The sequence below is a fragment of the Balaenoptera ricei genome, chromosome 8 (assembly GCF_028023285.1).
Source record: "Balaenoptera ricei isolate mBalRic1 chromosome 8, mBalRic1.hap2, whole genome shotgun sequence".
Taxonomy (NCBI): domain Eukaryota; kingdom Metazoa; phylum Chordata; class Mammalia; order Artiodactyla; family Balaenopteridae; genus Balaenoptera; species Balaenoptera ricei.
This window is the reverse complement of record NC_082646.1, coordinates 9,216,017-9,227,238: the sequence shown is the minus strand read 5'-3', so window position 1 is coordinate 9,227,238 and position 11,222 is coordinate 9,216,017. Positions and strand designations below refer to the sequence as shown.

The 11,222-nt window shown below is 38.6% G+C and overlaps 1 protein-coding gene across 1 annotated transcript; it reads right to left on the bottom strand.

Moving 5' to 3' along the window:
* Nucleotides 1–10,025: 10,025 nt before the first annotated feature.
* On the bottom strand, nt 10,026–10,971 carry LOC132369579 (olfactory receptor 6M1). Its single transcript, XM_059929267.1, is given in 2 exon segments — nt 10,026–10,446; nt 10,448–10,971. Coding segments are annotated over 2 exon segments (945 nt in total).
* Between the last annotated feature and the right edge of the window lie 251 nt (nt 10,972–11,222).

Here is an 11,222-nt window from a genome sequence, read left to right as displayed (position 1 = left end):
CTATACAAGCCTACCTCAAGAAACAACAAAAATCTCAAATAAACAATCTAACCTTACACCTAAAGGGACTAGAGAAAGAAGAACAAACAAAACCCAAAGTTAGCAGAAGGAAAGAAATCACACAGATCAGAGCGGAGATAAATGAAATAGAAACAAAGAAAACAATAGCAAAGATCAATAAAACTAAAAGCTGGTTCTTTGAGAAGATAAACAAAATCGATAAACCATTAGCCAGACTGATCAAGAAAAAGAGGGAGAGGACTCAAATCAATAAAATTAGAAATGAAAAAGGAGAAGTGACAACAGACACAGCAGAAATACAAAGCATCCTAAGAGACTACTACAAGCAACTCTATGTCAATAAAATGGACAACCTGGAAGAGGTGGACAAATTCTTAGAAAGGTATAACCTTCCAAGACTGAACCAGGAAGAAACAGAAAATATGAAAATACCAATCACAAGTAATGGAAGTGAAACTGTGATTAGAAATCTTCCAACAAACAGAAGTCCAGGACCAGATGGCTTCACAGGTGAATTCTATCAAACATTTAGAGAAGAGCTAACACCCATCCTTCTCAAACTCTTCCCAGAAATTGCAGAGGAAGGGAAACTCCCAAACTCATTCTTTGAGGCCACCATCACCCTGATACCAAAACCAGACAAAGTTGCTACAAAAAAAGAAAATTACAGACCAATATCACTGATGAATATAGATGCAAAAATCCTCAACAAAATACTAGCAAACAGAATCCAACAACACATTAAAAGGATCATACACCATGATCAAGGGATTTATCCCAGGGATGCAAGGATTCTTCAATATACATAAATCAATCAGTGTGATACATCATATTAACAAATTGAAGAATAAAAACCATATGATCATCTCAATAGATGCAGAAAAAGCTTTTGAAAAAATTCAACACCCATTTATGATAAAAACTCTCCAGAAAGTGGGCATAGAGGGAACCTACCTCAGCATAATAAAGGCCATACATTACAAACCCACAGCAAACATCATTCTCAATGGTGAAAAACTGAAAGCATTTCCTCTAAGATCAGGAACGAGACAAGGATGTCCACTCTCACCATTATTATTCAAAATAGTTTTGGAAGACCTAGCCACGGCAATCAGAGAAGAAAAAGAAATAAAGGGAATACAAATTGGAAAAGATGAAGTAAAGCTGTCACTGTTTGCAGATGACATGATACTATACACAGAGAATCCTAATGATGCCACCAGAAAACTACTAGAGCTAATCAATGAATTTGGTAAAGTAGCAGGATACAAAATTAATGCACAGAAATCTCTTGCATTCCTATACACTAATGATTAAACATCTGAAAGAGAAATTAAGGAAACACTCCCATTTACCATTGCAACAAAAATAATAAAATACCTAGGTATAAACCTACCTAGGGAGACAAAAGACCTGTATGCAGAAAACTATAAGACACTTATAACAGAAATTAAAGGTGATACCAACAGATGGAGAGATATACCATGTTCTTGGATTGGAAGAATCAATATTGTGAAAATGATTATACTACCCAAAGCAATCTACAGATTCAATGCAATCCCTTTCAAATTACCAACTGCATTTTTACAGAACTAGAACGGAAAATCTTAAAATTTGTATGGAGACAGAAAAGACCCTGAATAGCCAAAGCAGTCTTGAGGGAAAAAAACGGAGCTGGAGGAATCAGACTCCCTGACTTCAGACTATACTACAAAGCTACAATAATCAAGACAATATGGTACTGGCACAAAAACAGAAATATAGATCAATGGAACAGGATAGAAAGCCCAGAGGTAAACCCACGCACCTATGGTCAACTAATCTATGACAAAGGAGGCAAGGATATACAATGGAGAAAAGACAGTCTCTTCAATAAGTGGTGCTGGGAAAATTGGACAGCTACATGTAAAAGAATGAAATTAGAACACTCCCTAACACCATACACAAAAAATAAACTCATAATGGATTAGAGACCTAAATGTAAAACCGGGCACTATAAAACTCTTAGAGGAAAACATAGGAAGAACACTCTTTGACATAAATCACAGCAAGATATTTGTTGATCCATCTCCTAGAGTAATGGAAATAAAAACAAAAATAAACAAATGGGACCTAATGAAACTTAAAAGCTTTTGCACAGCAAAGGAAACCATAAACAAGACAAAAAGACAACCCTCAGAGTGGGAGAAAATATTTGCAAACTAATCAACAAAGGATTAATCTCTAAAATATATAAACAGCTCATGCAGCTCAATATTAAAAAAACTAACAACCCAATCCAAAAATGGGCAGAAGACCTAAATAGACATTTCTCCATAGAAGACATACAGATGGCCAAGAGGCACATGAAAAGCTGCTCAACATCACTAATTGTTGGAGAAATGCAAATCAAAACTACAATGAGTTATCACCTCACACCAGTTAGAATGGGTATCATCAGAAAATCTACAAGTGACAAATGCTGGAGAGGGTGTGGTGAAAAGGGAACCCCCTTGCACTGTTGGTGGGAATGTAAATTGATACAGCCACTATGGAGAACAGTATGGAGGTTCCTTAAAAAACTAAAAATAGAATTACCATATGACCCAACAATCCCACTACTGGGCATATACCCTGAGAAAACCATAATTCAAAAAAGACACATGCACCCCAATGTTCATTGCAGCACTGTTTACAATAGCCAGGTTATGGAAGCAACCTAAATGCCTATCGACAGATGAATGGTTAAAGAAGATGTGGTACATATGTACAATGGAATATTACTCAGCCATAAAAAGGAACAAAATTAGGTCATTTGCAGAGACGTGGATGAATCTAGAGACTGTCATACAGAGTGAAGTAAGTCAGATAGAGAAAAACAAATATCATATATTAACACATATATGTGGAATCTAGAAAATGGTACAGATGAACTGGTTTGCAGGGCAGAAATTGAGACCCAGAAGTAGAGAAAAAGTGTATGGACACCAAGGGGGGAAAGCGGCGGCGGGGGGTGTGTGTGTGTGATGAACTGGGAGATTGGGATTGACGTATATACACTGATGTGTATAAAATGGATGACTAATAAGAACCTGCTGTATAAAAAAAATAAATAAAATTAAATTAAAAAAAAAAGCATTTAAAAATTAAGAAAAGAAGAAACGTGGAAAAAAATCCAAGGGAAACTCTCCATGGAAGGAAAGATCATTTGTGCCTAAAACCTAGAGCTCCAGGCCGGCAATAAGAACTTCATGCCCCCTTTCCCTATACCAGTTATGTCTTAATGTGGGAATTATAGTTGGGGAAGGGCACTGTCTTCAGTGATAGGAGACCACAGGCTTCTCCTAACTGCACCAGCCATATATATACAAAGACAGGAATCCTAGGATTCTTAAACTCAAAATTTTTAACTCGTTCACTTATCAAATCCAAAGCACCAAAACACCTAGGCCCTAATAGGTCTTGAATTTGAAATATGATAGACTACAATGTGAGCAGTGACCCCTATATTGTGCAATACAGTGAACTTGTTAATTACTCCTCCTGTGACTGGAGGGGAAGGTAAAAGTGAAAGGGAGGGTGGCATGTGTGTGTCTTGCACTCCCCCTTGTGGTTGGAGTGTGTTACTAACAAAACTTAACTTTCAAATTTAACCCAAGAGGATCAAGGACTTCCTTACAGAATTTAACTATGAAAACAAACAAGCAAACAAACAAAAAAAGTGATTAGGTATTTAAAAGGCAGAGCATAAAATTTCTAGCAGTAAGGCTAAGCTCGGTAAATTACTAGATTAAGAGAATGGATTTTCAGTTTGCCACTAAGATGAATTTATAATCAGATCTTTTTTATTTTCCTCTATACTGTGTAGGGGAGCAAAATTTGCCACCCCAAAATGTGTCTCTTTGGCATGAGGATTATTTTAGGCTGATGATGTTTAAGAAATAGAAGACTTAAGAAGTCTTTATTTTTACCTCCCTCTTAGCTGCCTAAAGAATTTAGACAAAGGGCCTGTTCCCAGAATAGAGCTACCACCAGAGATATCTGCGAACAGTATAGGCTAGCTGTGATGGGAAACTTGGCAGGGATCAGAGTCTACTCTGGGTCCCATTATCTCTGCAAGGCTCAGCAAACATTTGTTTTTCCACACCTATGTGAATTACTTTCCTCTCCTTTGAAGTCCCAAACCACTACCCTCAACATCCTCTTTTGTCTTTAGCTGAAGATGGTTTTTAAGGTGAGGGCTTTGGCCTTTTGGCAAGTTACTCAGTTTTCCTGGGTGTCTCCCATGTATATATGTTATTAAACTTTTGTTTGATTTTCTCCTATTAATCTGTCTCATGTCAATTTGTTTCTTAGACCAGCCAGAAGAACCTAGAAGGGCACAGGAAAATCTCTTCCTCCCTGACAACTGATTATATTAAAACATTAGGGGTTACATTTATAAATATGACAGTATCCAGAAAATATTTCTAATACATGGTAACCACTTTCAAACTCTGAAGGCATTTTTGAACATCCCATTTCCAAAAATTGTAATATTCCTTACTTTTCTTTGTCTCATGCTTTGTGTGGACAAGCATCTACACACTGCCCTGGATATTTCCTTTCATGAATTCCCCCCTGGTTATGTATAACAATACCCTGCTTCTTTGTATGCCTTGAAAATTTTGTTTGGATGCTGGATGTTGTGTATTTTACAGTGTCATGGATTTGGTTGTATTCTTTTAGGGTGTGACAGACTTTGTTCTCCGAGGCACTTAAGTTACTTGCGGACCAGGTTGATGCTTTCAAGTATTATTTTAAAATGGTTTTTAAGAAAAAGCTAGCTTGCTTTTGCAATAAGGATAATTTATCCCCCTTACTCTTATATTACTCTTAATAATGCCACATTTATTAAAAGGTCTTTCCAGTCTGGCTGGTGGGAACAAAAACTGTTTCCATCCCTATGAGATCACTGAGAATTATTTGGCTTTCTGATTTCTTGTGGATTCATTCATACCTTCAGGTAAAATTTTTTTTCATGTGTTCTTACATCTATATTCAGACAAAATCTTAAGAGGACCCCTTTGCATATCTCCAGAGTTATCTTTCTATGCAACTCTCCCATCTCTGGTCCTCTTGCCTGGAAATGCAAGTCACCTGGTCTCCCTGAACTCTGATCTCTGCTCAATTCTGAGACACCGCCAGCCTCTGTTTGAATGCTCCCTCCCTGTGCTGCAGCCTAGAAACAGCATTCAGCCTGCAAGTTGGGGCAACTGTAAAGCTCACTTTGTCTCCCTTCTCTCAATGATTACAATTCTGCACTGCTTGCTGTCCAATGTCTGAAAACTGTTACTTTATGTACTTTTGTCATTTTCTAGTAGCTTAAGTCAAAAGGTTAAATAAAATCTCTGCTACCCCATCATGGTCAAAATCAAAAGTATTAATTCCTTTAGTTTTAGAAGGTATCATTCACAATATTTTCTTATATATCATTTTTAAAAAATCAAATTAAAATATGAATTACTTAGGGGTAGAGTTCATGTCCTGTTTATCTTTGTATCTTCAGAACCTCCCATAGAATTTTACACAGGGTCCTAAAAAGGATAGCTAATACTTATTCAGTGATGCACTGATATAGTGCTTTTAAGTTTATCATACAATAACCCTAAAGTTTAGAAATTACTATGAGAATTCATTTTATAGATAAGGCAACTGAGGTATGGAGAGATTAAGTATCTTTCCCACCATCATACTGGCAGTAAACGTCAGAATGAAGATATAAATTCAGAGCCTGTGCCATACTGATTCAATAAGTGTACTCAACACATTTTTTATGAATAAATACCTGACCGAATAATGAGTTATGAGGAAAAATGATCTTCATGTACACAATGGTAATTAAACCATATAAACTAAAGCTTTTTATTTTCAAGAACCGGAAAAAGCCAGAGATCACAAACAATAAGTACCTATGATAAGAATAAGGTTCATTTTCATAATGATGATCATATTAATACTGTGTGTTATATGATTTAAAAAGTCAGATAGAAAGTACAATGTAAGGCAAGTTTCCTGGAGATAATCAAGGCTTTTTGTGAGCAATAGAAATGAAATATGTGTCTCAGTAACTGACTACCTGCCTGGCTCTCCATAAGCCCATGGTTCTCTAGTGTTTGCTTGCTTTTATAGCATCTGGAAACCTTGTTAGAACACAGATTGGTGGGCTTCACCTCTGGTGTTTCAGATACAGCAGGCCTGGGATGTGCCCAGGAGTTTTATTTATGGCATGTTCGCAGGTGATGCTAATACTGCTGGTTTGGGAGCCAGATTATGAGAATCAGTGTACTAAGCAACTGAATTATTTGGTTTGTCCCTATTTCAGATGTTTCTTTTCAAAAAAATATATAAATTAGTTTTAAAAAAATTTTTATTGGCGTATAGTTGATTTACAATGTTGTGTTAGTTTCTGCTGTACAGCAAAGTGAATCAGTTATACATATACATATATCCACTCTCTTTTTAGATTCTTTTCCCGTATAGGCCATTACAAAGCATTGAGTACAATTCCCTATGCTATACGGTAGGTTCTTATTAGTTATCTATTTCATATATAGTAATGTGTATATGTCAATCCCAATCTCCCAATTTATCCCTCCCCGCCCCTTATCCCCTGGTAACCATGAGTTTGTTTTCTACATCTGTGACTCTACTTCTGTTTTGTAAATTAGTTCATTTGTACCCCCTTTTTTTAGATTCCACATATAAGTGATATCATATGATATCTGTCTTTCTGTGTGTGACTTACTTCACTCAGGATGACAATCTCTAGGTCCATCCATGTTGCTGCAAATGGCATTATTTTGTTATTTTTTATGCCTAAGTAATATTCCATTGTATATATGTACCACCTCTTCTTTATACATTCCTCTGTTAATGGACATTTAGGTTGCTTCCATGTCCTGGCTATTGTAGATAGTGCTGCAATGAATATAAATTAGTCTTTAACTTCAAACTTAAGAAAGAAATTCACTGGGGACTTCCCTGGTGGTCCAGTGGTAAAGAATCTGCCTTCCCATGCTGGGGATGCGGGTTTGAACCCTGGTCGGGGAACTAAGATCCCACATGCCACAGGGCAACGAAGCCCGCGTGCCACAATTACAGTGCTCACGCACCTCAATGAGAGAGCCCATGTGCCTCAAACTACAGAGCCCATGTGTTCTGGAGCCCACCCGCACACCACAACTAGAGGGAGAAAACCCGCACGCCACAACTAAAGAGAAGCCCGCGTTCCGCAACAAACACCCAACACAGCCAAAAAATTAAATAAATAAATAAATAAATAAATAAATAAAGGAAAGGAATTCATTGAAAGAAATCAAAATACTATGAGTAAATCATGTATATTTCTCACAGGAAGTCAATATTTATTGCTGATATGTGGCTGTGTTTAATTACCAATTCCTCAGCAATATGGGCTTGGTATAGTCCAATGTTTTGGTTTTTAGTTCTGATACCGACAAGGGTTCTTGGCCTTCCCCAATCAATAGAAACTGATAAGAGGCCAGACAAGAAATTCAGGCAAGGCTTTACTGGGGGCCCCTGCTGCAGCAGTGGGGAGCAAGAACAAGTAACAGGTTCCCTTGCTTGCTCCCGAGGGGGGGGGGCGGGGGAGGTGAGCTGGTTCCTTATATGGGGTGAGGGTAGGGGCGTGTCCCAGGGTCGGGCCAGAGGGGTGGCTTAGGTGTTTTGCCCACCCCTTAGGTGGTGTTAAGTGCAGGGGGCATGCGCAGTACCCTGCTTTTGCTCTGGACACCCTGTTTCTGCTCCCGGCTCTTCGGAGTGGCAGCTGGATTTTCTTTTTTGGTCTTTTTGTATCTTGTTGTGTATAATTTGCCCCAACTGCACGTGCACTCAGTTATGTTTAGTCCCTTACAGCTTCTTTGTATTTTGTTGCTCTAGGAGAAGAGGAGATGTTAGTCCAGGTGCAAGCATGGCAGCAAAGGGTCTCAGGTCTGAGGTCCCAGCCTGTCTCAGTTCTAGTGCAGAGTGCAGATGAATCAGGTTCCCCGTCTTGGTGCTCACACCGGTCCTTGGAATCTGGCAGCACAGGTTCTCAGATGACCTCTGCTCTCCATGGCTGATCGCTGCAGCACGAGGGCTTGCTTCCCTCACTCTTACCACACCTTGGGGTCTTTGTTCTACTTTGATGTAATCATCTTTTCCCAGATATCCTCCACATGGCTCACACTCTCATCTCCAAATCCTTATTCAAAAGTCAACTTCTCAGAGAAGGCTTTCTTAACCACCTCATTTAAAATGGAAACTCCATCCCCAAAACTCCCTATTCCCTTTCCCTGCTTTCTATTTTTCCATAAATTTGTTATCATGTAAACTTTTATATGATTTCTGTCTATATTTTACTTACTGCATGTCTCTCCCTACTATAATTTTAAACCCACTGGGGGCAGAGATTTTGTCTGTTCTGTTTACCGGTACATTGTAGGCACTCAAGCAATATTTGGTTAATGGATGAATAAATGAATAATTTCCTTTGGCCTGTGTACATTAACAAATTAAATTACTCACTGATGGACTTAGTTCATTTACTCAATCTGCACACACTATTAAAAGTTATACTTTTCTTTGGTCATTTTCTACCTGAAGTTAGGGGCTAAGTCTCTTCTTTAGGTTCACTTTGGGCCATTCATCAAATGGCACTGTGACAATTTTCACCTTGTTGTTACCTGGCATGGTTCCACTTCTGGATTCATTCATTACTACTTATCAGTATTTTTACAAATTTCTGCCAACAACAATCTTTCCTCTAATGTTCTTGCTGTCATCACCTTTGACCATCTCAGGTAACCCATCACATGGGTCATTTCCTGCTCTCTCCTCCACTACTGTCCTCCTCCAATCAATATTTTAAAAAAGGAAACACAGTTCCTGTTAGAAAATAACCTTTTCTAACCCACGTTTCCTTCATATTATAATATTGCTTAGCTTCTCAGCCAGCCTTCTGGAAAGTGTTGTCTGTATTTAAATTCTCCATTACTTTGTATCTACACTCTATGCTGCATCTGTTTCTTAATATCTACAACGTATTTTGGCTTTTATCCCTAAATTCTATCGAACTTTTACCAGAGTTATTCATGATCTGCTGCTACTAAATGCAACAGATACTTTTAATTCTTTATCACGCTACTTGTATTATTTTCCCCCTTGTTTTTCATCCTATTTCATGATCTCATACTCTCCTGAGTTTTCTTCTCATTGGTCACCCATCCTCAATCTAATTTTTTATCCTCCTGGTTATCTCAGCCACTTCTATAGCTTTAATTATCATTAATATATTTGATGATTTCCTAAACTATAGTTCTAGGTCATATCTCTTTCCTCAGCTTCAAATAATAACCCAACTGACAACTTACAACTGGATGTCCTACAGGGACTTCCAATTCAATAGGTCCACCACTCACCTCCCTTCTTATGTTCCTTATCTCATTGACTATCTCCACTTCTCACTTAGGTTTATAACCAGAGACTTGATATCATCCTGAGTCTCACCTCTTTTTCCCTCACTCCTCACTTCATATTTATTTGATCTGGTTAATAGAGGTGAGAACCGAGTCTCCTGAAATATTCAAGAGTGCCTAACATGAAGTTAACATTCTCTAACTTAACATGTCTTACTACAAGTAGTGATGCTTTATTATTTCATTGGTAGATTAGAGACATTGAGGCTCAGATCAGTTCTGACATGGTCAAAGTCACCTGGAAAATAAACTGAGTTAGCCAAGACTAGATTTGAAGACCTCTCAATCCCAGTCAGGTAACTTTTCATGATCTTAAGCTATGAATATACCAGAAGGTACATGGATTAAATTTTTTCCAGATATAAGCAGAACTTTCTTTCTGCTCGGTGTGGGCATTGCTCATCCTGCAGACATAGTCTCAGGTTTCTGACATGCCAGCATGGCACTATACTTATGCAGAATGAATGTGCTGAAGATAAACACTGTATGATACACTCAGTGTTAATGTCAGGTTTTCCTTAGTACCAGGGACATGATTCTGTTCATTGCCTCTCTCAACACTTCTTTCACTTTTTCATTCCTCAAGCTATAAATAAAAGGGTTCAGAAGAGGGGTCACTACGGTAATGAGGACAGTGGCTACCTTGTCAAAATCCAGAGAGTGGTTCTGATTGAGTCTCACATACACAAAGATGTTGCTCCCATAAGCAATGGAAATGATGGTGATGTGGGAAGCGCAGGTGGAAATAGCTTTTTGACGGCCTTGGGCTGAGGGTATGTGCAGGATGGTAGAAATGATGTAGCTGTAGGACCCAGTAGTGAATGCCAGGGAGCTCAGGATGACAAGGGCAGATAGGAGAAAGTTTATCTTCTCAGTGAGACGAGTATCTATACAGGCCACCTGTAGAAGAGGGGCAATGTCACAAAAAATGATTAATTTCTTTGCTACAGTAGAGTAGCCTTGTCACAACTATGGTTGGTACCAACACGGGTAGGAAGGCTCCCAATCAACAGCCCAGAATCATCAGGAGGCAAGCCCTGATGTTCATGATGATGGTGTAGCGCAGTGGGTTACAGATGGCCACGTAGCAGTCAAAGGACATCACTGCCAAGAGGATAAACTCCACGGTTCCCAGAAAGAAGTAGAAATATGTTTGAGTAACGCAGCCAGCAAAGGACATGTTTTTCTTCTCTCCTAGGAGGCAGGCTAGCAACTTTGGGGTAATGACAGTGGTGTATAAAATATCCAGAAAGGACAAATTACTGAGGAAAAAGTACATTGGGGTTTGTAGGCGATTATCAGTCCGTATTAGGGAGATGATGATAATGTTTTCCATTGCTGTTAGTGTGTAAGCCAACAAGAGAGTCACAAAGAGGGATATTCAAAGCTCCAGGAGGGCTGAGAAGGCAGTCAGGGTGAACTGAGTCACTGTGCGGCAATTCCCCACTGCCATTGTTACATGTCAACAATAGGTCTCCCTGAAGAAACAAGAAAAAGGAAATCAGCCTTGAAGGTAGTTTTGTTGTTGTTGTTTTGTTTTGTTTTTTGTTTGTTTGATTTTGGCCATGATACGTGGCTTGTGGAATCTTAGTTCCCAGACCAGATACTGAACCTGGGCCCCTGGCAGTGGAAGCACGGAGTCCTAACCACTGGACCGCCATGCAATTCCCTAGAAGATAGTTTTATAAATATCTGTTGAAAATG